The sequence below is a fragment of the Narcine bancroftii genome, chromosome 4, assembly GCF_036971445.1.
Source record: "Narcine bancroftii isolate sNarBan1 chromosome 4, sNarBan1.hap1, whole genome shotgun sequence".
NCBI classification, from domain to species: Eukaryota; Metazoa; Chordata; class Chondrichthyes; order Torpediniformes; family Narcinidae; genus Narcine; species Narcine bancroftii.
In genome coordinates this window covers 71,366,625-71,380,379 of record NC_091472.1, presented here as the reverse complement: position 1 = coordinate 71,380,379, position 13,755 = coordinate 71,366,625, and the positions used below count along the sequence as shown (strand labels likewise).

Below are 13,755 nucleotides of genomic sequence, written 5' to 3'. Positions count from 1 at the left end.
GCTGGAATATACAATATACACGCACGGACCTATTAAGTTCAACCATTTGAGGACACTGTTTCACCAATGCGTACAATCGCAAAATGAATAGCATTTCGCCCCATCTCTTACCGTTCAGGTCCAGTCTTTTCAAAGCAATCCAGATTCGGGAGGCACCTCTCACCTTCGTGACTGCGGCCATCCTTTTCGATTCTCCGTCAACAGGGTCCGGCGCGGCTGGGCACGTGCCACTCCGCTCTTGCCAATCAGAAAAAGGGCAATCTGGTCTCAGGTTGAGGTGACCGGAGACACGGGGGCAGGTAAAGATCGACAACACCATTGCAATAAACTGGGGCACTTGCTTCAATATTTTGTCGAAGCAATAGTAAAAGCGTTTTTTTTAAAATTCACGTTATTTGCAGCTTCGTATTGGTTTATGCATCTATTAAATGAGTTTGTACACATGTTCCGAATTTTAATTTTGGATTTAATCTCCTTCTCAGCTCTGACAAGGAAGGAGACAAAATGTTCTTCCTCATTAGGAGCAAACACAGTACTGTGGAATGAGGGAAATAATAACGGAAATTACAAACTGAGAATAAAAAACATGATGGAAATCGAGATAAGTCCTCAGCAGGGACGGTGGCAGAACGAATGTGAGAGGAGGGCATGATGGTAACCGGGTGGGGCACAGTTCGACAGTAGTAAACTCTCTGGAGTGGGGATGGATTGCTGTGCTGGCGACAGCCTACCTGCCCAGGTGGGGCACAATCCAGTCAGCCTGGTGGGATGAGTTTGCTGGCAGCACAGTTCTTCTTCCCACTGAAAGTAGCAGCGAAAAGTGCTGCTTTTATTGTCAAGCTGGATGCTAGTCGAAATTTCAGAGATGTGTTTCAGATGTGGGACTGAGACAGGAATTTGTTGCAAGCCACATGAGGCCATTTTGGCAAGAAATTGCAGAAAAATTAACCAGGATAACAGGACTGGCCTTCACGGTCGACCCAGAGCTCTATCTATCAATCAGGTAATTTCATGGAAATATGCGACAAAATGACCAAATATCAAATCTCATTTATAAAACTAGCACTGGCAGTAGTGAAAAAATGCATCGTGATCACTTGGAAGTCCGACTCCCCTCTACTTATAGTGCGAAGGACTGTGGAAATAAACAGCTGTATACCTATGGGGGGAAAAAAATCACTTATAACTTAAAGAATAAATATGATACTTTTGTAAAGGTCTGGCAGCTATTCCTGGACCACATGGGGGCCCAGATACAGTAATAAAAATGGAAAAAAAGGTATAAAAGTAACTAATATATATACAAACATGTTTCCCCAACTGTACTCTACATACTTAAAATATATGTAAGCTGTTTTTTGAAAATTTTATTTAAAAATTTTACAAAATATTACAAAGAAAGAAAATACAAAGATACAAATACAGATATATAAAAAAGAAAAGAAAAAAATACAAAGTATAAAAAATAATGGTAATAATAATATCCCCCGCATCCCCTCCCCCTACTAGCTACATCATCTTAACTTCCTCCCCCACTCCTCGGAGCCTTAAAAAAATTATACATTTAAAATTAATTAATCAACATACCAATTCTTTACATAACTTTTACTTAAGATCAATAGCCATACAATCCAAATATAACTCAACATTTTAACAAAAAAAGAATAATTATTTCACAAATTATAAGTTATTTTTTCCAAATATAAACACGATTGCAGTTCATTATGCTATCTTTGTATATTTAATTCCACATCATTTTTCCAAGTTATCGCTATGCATTTTCTTGCAACCGCAAAAATGCCAATTGTGGTTTATCAGCCAATCCCAAAGTAACAGCATTCACGTTACCCAATAAACACATCATTGGATCCATTTGCAAATCGATTGTAAATAAATCTCTCAAAAATTTAAAAACTTTTTCCCAAAAAGATTTAACTTTCTTACATGTCCATACACAATGCATAAAAGTACCTGTCTTTTCTCCACATCTAAAACACAAATCTGTTAGACTAAATCCATATTTCCTCAACTTCTCAGGAGTCAAATATAGCTGATGAATAAAATTATAATTAATCATACTATATCTCACATTAATTAATTTTATAATACTATCAAAACACATATTTGACCATTCCTCCTAAGACAACTCAATATCCCATTTCTCTTTTGTCCCATAGACCCCAACTTTATCCTTTTCTTGCAACAACCTATACATATCCGATATAAATGCTTTCATTTCCTTGTCAACCATTAAAATCTCAACTTAGATTGATTTGGTAAAATTAAATCCTTACCAAATTGTGTTTGCAAAAAATCTTGAACTTGATAATAAGCAAAAATAGAATTTGCAGAAATAGCAAATTTCTCTTGTAATCAATAAAATGTAGAAAATGTACCTTCCTCAAAACAATCTTGTATAATACTAATTCCTTTCAGTTTCCAATTTTTCCAAATAAGGATTATTTAAAGAAAACAGAATTAGTTTATTCTGATACAATGGTGATTTAATCAAAATTTTCCCTTTAGAGCCTATAAGTTGATCCTGCTTATACCAAATATCCAGTATATATCTTAATACTGGTAATTTATATTTTTGTAACAATAAAGGATTACATTTATAAATAAATTGAATTTCTTTTTTAGAAATTTGATCCAATTCAATTTTAGCCCAGACTGGTGGTTGTTGAACATCAAACAACTTATTAATGAATTTCAACTGTGCTGCTTCATAATAGTTTTAAAAATGTGGTAATTGAAGTTCTCCCCATTCATATCGCCAAGTTAATTTATGCATAGAAACCCTAGATAATTTAACCTTCCATAAAAATAATCAAATTACTTTATTTAATTCTTTAAAAATTTCTTCAGAATCACACATGGAATAGATTGAAAAAGATATTGTATACAAGGATAAATATTCATTTTTCTACAATTTACTCTCCCAATTAAAGTTAATAGCAAATCTTTCCATTTCTGTAAATCATTGTTAATCTTATTCAACAACGGTATATAATTCAAAATATAGAAGTCCTGATATTCTTTATTAACTATAACTCCTAAATATTTAATCTTATTAGACCATTTAAATTTAGTAATCTGTCTACGATCTAAATAATCCTCACCTGATATTGGCAATATTTCACTCTTCTCCCAGTTAATAAATTTAGCAGCACCCTCAAAGATTCTTTTGGATATGTTAAATATATTAAAACATCATCAAAAAACAAATTAATCTTATACTCTTATTCACTTACTTTGATACCTTTAATGTCCAAATTTTGCTTAATAACTTGAGCTAAAGGTCTATTACCAAAGGAAACAATGCTGGTGAAAGAGGACAATCTTGTCTAGTTGATCGAGATAATGTAAAAGCCAATGAAATCAGACCATTTATCATTATTTGTGCTGTAGTATTAGTATATAAAGCTTTAACCCAGGTAATAAAGAGGTAAAGAGTGATCCAAATTGAAATTTTTCTAAAACCTTGAATAAAAATGTCCACTCAACCCTATCAAAAACCTTTTCCGCATCCAATGACACTATCATTGGTTGACTAGCTTGTTGTCTAGCAGCATTAATTATAGAAATCAATTTAGTGACATTATCAACTGAATATCGACCTTTTATAAATCCAGCATGGTCAACATGTACTAAATTTGGCAAATAATTAGCCAATCTATTAGCTAATACTTTTGTAACAATTTTATAATCTACATTTAATATTGATATTGGTTGGTAAGAAGACACTTTTAATGGATCTCTATCTTTCTTTGGAATAACAATAATCAACGCACTCGAAAACTATTCTGGAAATGAACCCATCTCAGTTGCCTGTTTCAAAACTTCCATATAAACCGGAAACAACAAATCATTAAAGTCTTTATAAAATTCTACTGTAACCCCATCTTCACCTGGGGACTTTCCTTCCGACATTGATTGCAGTGCTTCCTTTAATTCTAATTCCATAAAAGGATTAAGTCATTAATATCCTTCCCAGTCAATGATGGCAAATTTAAATTAGCCAAAATCAAATCAATTTGCTCAGTATTTTGTCTACTTTTGGATGTATAAAGTTCATTATAAAACCTAAAAAATTCCTCATTAATTTCCTGAGGTTTATGTAATCTCCTAATCTTTCCTAATTGCATTAATTGTTCTGTTTTTAATTGCCAAGCTAAAATCTTATGTGCTCTTTCACCTAACTCATAATGCTGTTTCGATCTTTGAATCATTTTTTCATATTTATATAATTGCAAAATATTATATCGGAATTTTAATGTAGATAAATGTATCTTATTATCTTCAGTAGAATTCTTATGAAATTCTTTTTCTAACTTTTCAATTTATTTTTTCCAAATTCTGACTTTCAATCAAATATTGCTTTTTTAATTCTAGCTGTATAAATAATAATCTGACCTCTCAAATATATGTAAGCTCTGACAGTGAATGGATCTGTATGTATGGGGTGGAGAGAGGGAGGACTTTTTGTTTTTGTTGTGTTTGTGAGAAAAATTTTAATATATTGTATATTTAAAATGTCATTATGTATAATTTTTGAAAAATAATATTCAAAACAAAAATCTGGATGCTAGTGACACTTGACGCATGATAGTGATGCAGGTGGGGCAGGACTGATGACAAGTGATGGCCGTGGGCACATCACTTCACGGGGGGCAATGCCACACAAATGTATATGGGCACAGCACCTCATAAGGAGGGCCATGCCTATGAATGCTCACCCCCCCCCCCCACCACTGACCGTGGTCCTCAAAGTCCTGCTCATACCGAGACAGAGCCTGTTCTTGCTCCTTCAAACTTAAATGTACCTAATTCCTTTCTCCCTTGGTTCCAATCCCTTCCCCCTTACATTTGTAACTGCTGACTTTCTCCATCACTTAGAGGGTTTCCAAATCCCCAATCTCAGTTTGCTCATCTTTATCATGGATGAATGACCACTTTGTACCTCCATCCCCTCTGCCCATTCCTTTTTTTCATAATTTTTAATTTAGTACTTCACTATGAACCACATCAGTACAAATATATACAAATATTCAGGATTAAAATATACACAGACATTTTAATTTCCACCCCCCCCCCTTCCTTCCACCCTCCCTACCCCCTATAACCTAAAGAAAGAAATGAAAGAAAGAAGGAATAAAAAATAAATAAATGATAAAAGAACACAAAAGAGAAAAAAATTGTGTTATACAACATTTCATTATTTAATTACTTTCATGCTTGTAACTTCGAGATGGAGGTCTGAAATTTGCGGTTTCTAATATACTCAATGTATGGTTCCCAAATTTGTTCAAATAGAGCATATTTGTCTTTTAGATTGTAGGTAATTTTTTTCTAATGGAATACACATGTTCGTTTCTATTTACAATTGTTGCTTCTGTTTTCCAAGTTATCATTATGCACTTATTTTTGCGGCTGCAAACACGATCATAACAAATCGTTTTTGAACCCTGTCTAATTTTAGACCCAATTCTTTATCTTTTATGTCGCTTAACAGGAAGATTTTTGGGTCTTTTGGTATCCTATTTTTTGTAATTCTATTTAATATTAAGTTTAAATCCTCACATAAAGTTTTCATTTTTGTACATGTCCAAATTGTGTGTAATGTTGTGCCAATTTCTTGTTTACAATGGAAGCATTTGTCCAATATTGTTGGATTACATTCTTTTAACTTTTGGGGTGTAACATATAGTCTATGTAGCCAATTGTATTGTATCATATGAAACTGAGTATTTATTGATTAATCATGGTATATTTAAATCATTTTCCCAACCTTGTTTGGGTTTATATATTGTTTCATCATTTTTATTGTATTGCAATTTGCTATACATGTTTGTGATTTTTTTTTATTATTAGTACAATGTCTGTAATTAAGTATTTATAGCAGCTACTCTCAGGTAGTCTTAGACTAGTTCCCAACTTTTCAACTGATAGTATGAAAATATTGTACCATGTGATAATTCATATTTATTTTTTAACTGTTCAAATGTCAATAAATTATTTCCCAAAAAGCAATCTTATATTCTTTTAATTCATTTTCTTGCCCATTCCTTAAAAAATAAATTGTCTATTGTAAAAGGAATTTATGGGTTTTGCATTAGTAACATTTTTGGTATTTGATAATTTATCAGCTTTTGCTCCAGATGTATTCTCTTCATATTTTTAGTATATGATGTAGTATTGGTAGATTGTATTGTTGCACCAGTTTCTTGTCCCATTTATAGACTAAATGTTCAGGGATCTTTTCTCCTAATTTATATAATTCTATCTTGAGCCAAGCCAATTTTTCTCCTGTCTGATAAAAATCTGATAGATATCTTAACTGTGCTGCCCTGTAATAGTTTTTGAAATTTGGTAGCTGCAATATGTTAATTTTTTCAAAGCCACACTTGATTTTTTACCCATAGAAACTTTATTTTTTTAACTTTATTTATAAGATATACAATACAAACAAGATATAAGATAGAAAATACAAATAAAAAATAAAACTAATACCTTACATGATACATAATATTTCCCATACTACTCATCCCCATCCCCCCTCCCTACATCCCACCCCAAACTACACCTACAAAAAGAGCCAAAAACATATATCGGTTAATTATCCGTTGGTGTGAAGTGTGCCAAACCCCTGCATCTTCAAAAAAAAAACACAGTTAAGATATATCCAACCCCATACATTTCAAATATGGAGTCCACATTTTAACAAAAAAGGAATAGTTATTATGTAAATAAATACATGACCTCAACTCATTATGCCATCTATGTACATTCAATTCAATATTATTCTTCCATGTAATTGTAATATATTTCCTAGCTGGAGCCAAAGCCAGATGAATAAATGCAGTTTGAAATCTGCCCAGTCTTAACCCCATTGTTAAGATTGTAGTATAACCTATTTAAAAATGTAGTAGATTAAAGTTAATTCAGATTTGAATAAATCTTCCAAAAACTTCATAATTCTTTCCCAAAAGGGTTTAACTTTTTCACAAGTCCATACTGAATGTAAAAAAGTATCAATCTGTGTCCCACAATGAAAATACAAATCTGAAGAACTAAAACCATATATTTTTAACTTCTCAGGAGTTAAATACAACTGATGCAAAAAATTATAACTGACTAAACTATATCTCACATTAATCAATTTAGTTACACTATCTTCACACACAGTCATCCATTCCTCCTGAGATAATTAATAGATAAATCTTTCTCCCACTTACTCTTCATTTTATATAAATCTAGTTTTATTGTCTTCTCTTGTAACAAAGCACACATTTCAGAAATAAACCCTTTTTGTCGCCATCAACAATTAAAATTTCAAATTTAGTTTTGCCTAGGTAATATCAACTCACGTCCAAAATTATCCATTAGTAAAGCATGCACTTGATAATATGCAAATAATGAATTTGGCAATATCATAAATTTTTCTTTAAGTCTAATAAAAGAAAGAAACATACCTGCCTCAAAACAATCCTCCACCAGTTTAATACCCTTCAAATCCCAAGTTTTCAAATAATAATTATTCACTGAAAAAGGAATTATTTTAATCTGATATAATGGAGTCTTAGCTGAAATTATACCTTTAATTCCTATAATTTGATCTCTTTTATACCAAATCTCCATCAGATGTCTCAATACTGGTAACTTATAATTTGGTAGAAGATGGGGATTCCATTTATATATATGAATTGATGTATATTAGGTTCAGAAATCTGTGATAATTTAACTTTAGCCCATTTAGCCCAATATCAAATATCCTATTAATAAATTTTAATTGAGCAGCTTCATAATAACTCTAAAAATGTGGTAATTTGGGTCCTCCTAGTGCATATTTCCATGTCAATTTTTGTAATGATACTCTAGATAATTTACTTTTCCATACAAATAACCACACTGACGCATTTAATTCTTTTTTAAAAATTTGAAAATGATATTGAATAGTGGAAATATATTCATTTTAATACAATTCACTCACCCTATTAAAGTTAAAGGTAAATCCTTCCATCTATTCAAATTGAATTTGATTTTATTTAATAAAGGTACATAATTTAATTTATATAAACTTTGATAATCAACATCAACAATTACAACTAAATATTTAATTTTATTGGACCACCGGAATTGTGTAATCTGTTTACAATTTGAATAATCCTCATCTAAAATTGGTAATATCTTACTTTCATCACAATTAACTTTATAACCTGACATTTCTCCATACTGTTCCAGATGATTTTGAAGTTGCCTCAAAGACTCTTTAGGATGTTTGAAATATATTAACACATTATCTGCAAACAAATTAATTTTATACTCTTCCTCACCTACTTTAATATTAACATCCAGTCTAATAGCTTGAATTAATTAATGCCTGAATTATAAAGACTTGAAGAAGTTTTTGAAAGTTGTAAGAAGTGGATTAAATCTTGATCGCAGTAATAATGAGGAAAACAAAAGGACAACTAGTGAGGAAATTGACTTCTAGAAGTGCAGAAAATGCTGAAGAACTTCGACCTGCCTTCCAGAAGGAGCCTTGGGAGTTGACTGGAGCAGCTCCCAAGCAACAGAGGACTCTACTCAGCAAGTTGAATATAACACCAGCACCTACCTTGCGTTTCGAAACGCAAGATGGTGCCGACATTTCTAGCCCCTCTGTGGAGTGGGAGTCATGCGGTTGCGAGGTCCAGTGCGCATTTGAGGTGACTGAGGGGCGCAGCAATGCACTCAGAGAGGAGCACGATCACTTGTGCATGGCCGGTGGTTCAGCTGCGCGCAGCGATGTGTCTGAGAATTCCCTTTGCCCCTTCCTTGAGTACACCCCCAACTGTTTTCTTCCATTGACACACTCATTTGCCTGACCAAACTCATTCTCACATTGAACAACTTCTTTTTCAGCACCATTCACTTTTCTCACTTTCTGTTGATCAAGGGTGTAGCTTTGGGAACAATATGAGCACAATTTACAACTGTCTTTTAGTAGGATACATTGCTATAATTCTACTGTGGCCCTCTCCTACATTTTTTGGTACAATTTTTGGTAAATTGATCCTGCTTCTTCCTGCATTCTTAAAATTCAAAAAATTAATGCAGTCCATTTCACTTTCCTTTCCTTACTGGATCTGTTTGTCTCCACCTCAGGGAATGGGTCAGCACCAAACATACATTATAAGCCCACAGGACTCCCCCCCCCCCCCCCCCACTCCCTCCCACAGCTATGTCCACCACACTTCCTCTAACCCTGCTTCCTGTCAGGACACCATTCCATTCTCCCAGTTCCTGGGTCTTTGTCATAACTGCATCAATGATTAGGCATTCCACAGAGGTGCCTCTGTGCCATAGTTGTCAGAGCCTTTCACTACATCCCATCAGCTCTCATTCCTCTTCTGTACAAAATAAGAATAGAGTCTCTGGTTCTTACTTTCCTCCCAACTAGCTACTGTACTGAATGGAACACATTTCAAAATTTTTGTCACCTTCAATAAGATTCCACCATCAGACATACCTTCTCCTGTTTCAACATTCCAGAGGGATCATTACCTTTCTGCCTCCACTAACTCCTTATGGCACTTTCTCATGTAACTGGAGATGCACCTCTTTTTAATTCTTTCCTTCTCACCATCAAGGCACTTCAATGATTTGCTCACACTTCTTCCAATAGTGAAGCCCAAGGTATGCTTGAAGAATATCTGGGTGATATGCAGCCTTCTGGACCTCAGCCATCCCCTTTCTCTATTAGTATCAGAATGGTCCAGTTCATTCATCTGTATTATAGGCTCATTTTTCTTTTTCTTCATTGACCTGCGAGACAAAATATAAATCTGCATTTAATAGGTTTTATACCTGTTCATACCTGTATTCTGTCCAATTTCCCTCATTCACATCTCAACCAAATAACTTCATCAACAGGTTATATCAGCAGCCTGACCTCACCATAGAGAGATTTTCACTTGCTCCTATCCATTCCTTCCCATGGCTTCAAAAAATAATTCTATTTCTTTTTCAATCGGCATTGCCTGGGATTTTATTTTAAGGAAATGAGCATTGACAAAAGCATGAAGGAGGTGGCTATTTTATATGGGAGTTCCTAATGAGAGAAAATATTAAAAGAAGCATAAAAAGGAATACAAATGAATTAAGTTTAAAAGGACACCTCAGAAGAAATCCTTTCAAGGCAATTTTTAGATTTAATCAAGGGGAGGCATTGAGATAAGAAGTGTATCCATCAAAAATCTAGATGCTGGAAAGAGGAGATGAAAACAGAAATGCTATAAATACAAATGGAAATTTTATTTAGTCAGAAACATATTTACAGTATAATTTTACCATTAAAACAAAACTGCAGTGTATAGTTTACACAAATGCCAGAGAAACTCAGCAAGTCACGTAGTGTTCTTTATATAGCAAAGATAGAGAGACACAACTAACATCTTGGGCCTGAGCCCTTCATCAAGGATGGACAGGTCAGTATGAAATGCTCTGCAAAATGGTTCTCAAGTCTGCGCTTGCTCTTCCGAATGTAGAGAAGGGCAGATTGGAAGCACCAAATGCAGTAGATAAGGTTAGAAGTGATGCACATGAATCTTTGTCTCACTTAGAAGGGTTGTTTAGTTCCCTGGATGGTAGTAAGATATTTTTCTTAGGCTTCAGAGAAAATAGAGGCATTAATAAAATGAGTTATTTTCAAGTATAACATTCAGCATTTAAAATAAACTAGCAGTCTTAGGATCAAAAATGTGACCTGATATGGTTTAATAATAAATAAAAGGGAAACAAAAAAATTCAATAACATACAGATAGTCTAAAAGGCTCAAATGAATAAAAGGAACCACTTAAAGTGTACTTAAATTTTATCTTTCTGTACATTTTTTCCCTTTTGCTGTATTGTCATGTCATAGCTCAGAAACTGAAATCAAAATAATAAAAACTGAAAACATATACCATCTGTAGAAGGAGAAATCAAAATGATCATTACCCTTGTTATCATCCTTTAAGTTTGATGGAAATAGACCGGAAGGTTTTTTTGAAGAGTGGTCATAAGAGGTAATGGCCTTAGAAATTCTCAAGCCTAGAGGCATCTGACGATTTAGCGAGGTTGAGGAAGGCATTGGCCAAGATATGTGAACAAGTTCACAAGGGTTGTAATCAACAGCAGATTGGGCAGAGATGACCAGTATCCAACAGTGGCTTCTGAATTCACACATTCTGGGTTTGTCTCCCTCCACATTCAGTAAATTAAGTTAAATTTGCAATTTAGTGATACCTTTTTCAGTACCTTTAACTGTCTGTGATTCCATCATTTTCTGACTTATTTTGGATTTGCAGCAAATATAGTTTGTTCATTTTCTTAACAGCCAGGGAGAATAGAATCAGAAAGGCACAGAAGGAAGTTCATTAATTTCATGAAGTCAGCACCTGATCTCACCAGAGCAATACACAGTCATTACTGTATGGAGGAGATAGTGTCTCACAAAGTTGATTGAGTTTTTTGAAAATGTAAGCAAAAAAAATGATAGGGGCATGGCAGCAGACGTTGACATGGAGTTTACCAAGGTCTTTGGCAAGGAAAGCTTGTCTGAAAGGTAAGATCACATGGAATCGAGAATAATCTGCCCAAAATACCCAGAAACTCCTGGAATTGTTGCTCTATGATCATCCCTGCTCAGGTCCCCTTCTAATCAACATTGGTCAGCTCCTGCATCATGCCCCTGTAGTTACCTTTACTATCTGTAATACTGACACATCTGATTTTAGATTCTCTCTCTCAAACTGCAAAGTGAGTTCTATCATCTTGTGATCACAATGTACTAAGGGTTCCTTCACCTTAAGATCCCTAATAAAATCTGGTTCATAGCACAAGCTACTCTTTAAAAAAATCGGCATTCTATCATTTTTTTTCAATTATGATCCAGTACCTAAATGATTTTCTCATTTTAACTACTTATTGAAGTCCAAACATTGTTGTTGTAACATTGTCTTCCTTACATGTCTTCTCTAACTCCTGACAACATTTGTAACCCACATCCTGGCTATTATTTGGAGGCCTGTATATAATTCCCATAAGAGTCTTTTTACCTTTACACCTTTTTTTTGTTCTTACAGGGGGTGGTTGATAAACGGAACAAGTGCCAGAGGAAACAGTAAAGAAAAGCATAATTGCAACATTTCTGATATTTTGGATGGTTATGTGCAGGCAAATGATGACCACTTAGGTAGACAGCTTGGTTAGCATGGACAAATTGGACCAAAGGATCAGTTTTCATGCTGTGAAACTCTATGATAGTTCCATTCCTTCAGTCTTTCCTTGTATGATTAAAAATTATATTCCATCAGAGTATGTTCAATTGATTTTAACTTTGAGATTACAGCAATGAGTTCCGGATCAAAACCAGAATCTTAAAAAAATCACATCCATTGCAACATTTTGCATTTAACTTTGAACTTATGTCCCCATTCGTTGAAACATTCACTAATAAAAGTATGTTTACTCTACAATTCTGTCTAAATCTGACAAGATCTACACCTTGATTAAATATCTTCTCTGCCTAATTTGCTCTGAGAACAGCCTCTCCTATCTAACCTTGCAAATGAAATTCCATCTTCTCTGATACAATCCCAGTATGTCTTCTGTAGCATCCCAATTTTCACATTTTTTTTACAGCACAATACAGATACTTCTGCCCATGATGTTGTGCCGACCTATATAAATCTACTCAACAATCTAAACCCTGTGTCTTAGATACTAAGGGATTACTTAAGGTGGTATGTGAGAGGAAAGAAAATGTTTGAAAACCACTGTTTTAATCGTAATGAATTGACTTGTTATGAGCATGGTTTCATAACTCCAAAGGAAATGGGCCAATGACAATTTTTTTCAAGCAAAATATTTCCACTCAGATACCACCTTAAGTAATCCCTTATTAATCACAGAGCACTTATGGTTTGTGACCTACTTGTGACAGATGCAAATCTGATATTGCTACATTAACACACACGTTTTGGTCTTGTCCATCCTTAGAAATCTATTGGAAAGAATTTTTAATATCTTTTCAACTGTATTTCAGGTGGAGCTTAAACCTAATCCAATATCTGCTCTTTTTGGGGTTATTGAACCAGACACTGGGAGTTTTTCTGTACTTGCACAACAGGTTGTGGCCTCTACTTTGTTGATTAGAAGAGCCATCTTATTTAAATGGAAAGACTCTAGACATCTAACAATGCTTCAGTGGTTCTCTCATATTATGTCCTGTTGTTAAGTCCAGAAAAAAATTAGATATTGTCGCTAACTGCTAAAAGCTCTGGCTCTAATGAGCCTATAGCGCAAAGGTTATAGCTGTATGCAGGTTAGCTCAGAAAGAACACACTGTTCCCAGAAAGAACCACACAAACCCAGTTGAGTGTAGTTAACACTGAGCTTTATTGAGCTCATAAACCTGATTTTATTCTCAAGCTGAGGGGCGTGGTCAAAGCCCCCTGAGCGCTGATTGGTGCATTTGTAATCCACTTTCCTTTATAGGCCAGTTAGATTCCTATAGTTGTGGCCAATTGGAGGGCAGTGCTGTGGGCCTCGTGTAGCTGTGGGCTGTGAGGGATCGCACAAAATCATGTATTTGATTCATCGGTGAAATTTGAAGATACATGGTGACCTTTTATATCTTATTTTCATATTTTTTAAATATTCTATTTTAAAAGTTTTAAACCACAATTATATTTTCAATTAATAATGACATATATAAAATGAACAAT

The 13,755-nt window shown here is 34.1% G+C and overlaps 1 protein-coding gene across 6 annotated transcripts in view; it reads right to left on the bottom strand.

Annotated features, from left to right (window-relative positions):
- Positions 1-13,755, bottom strand: part of LOC138760672 (uncharacterized) — a 184,149-nt gene that overhangs the window by 150,661 nt on the left and 19,733 nt on the right. For 4 of the 6 annotated variants that reach the window (XR_011355793.1, XM_069931592.1, XM_069931591.1 and 1 more), the window contains exon 1: positions 112-334. Coding sequence is in view for 5 of the 6 variants with exons in the window: in XM_069931592.1 (XP_069787693.1) it covers positions 112-319 (208 nt within the window). In the remaining variant the exon portion in view is untranslated. Of the gene's footprint in view, positions 1-111; positions 335-9,628; positions 9,811-13,755 lie in introns of those variants that run through there. The other 2 variants (XM_069931593.1, XM_069931594.1) reach the window with 1 other exon arrangement.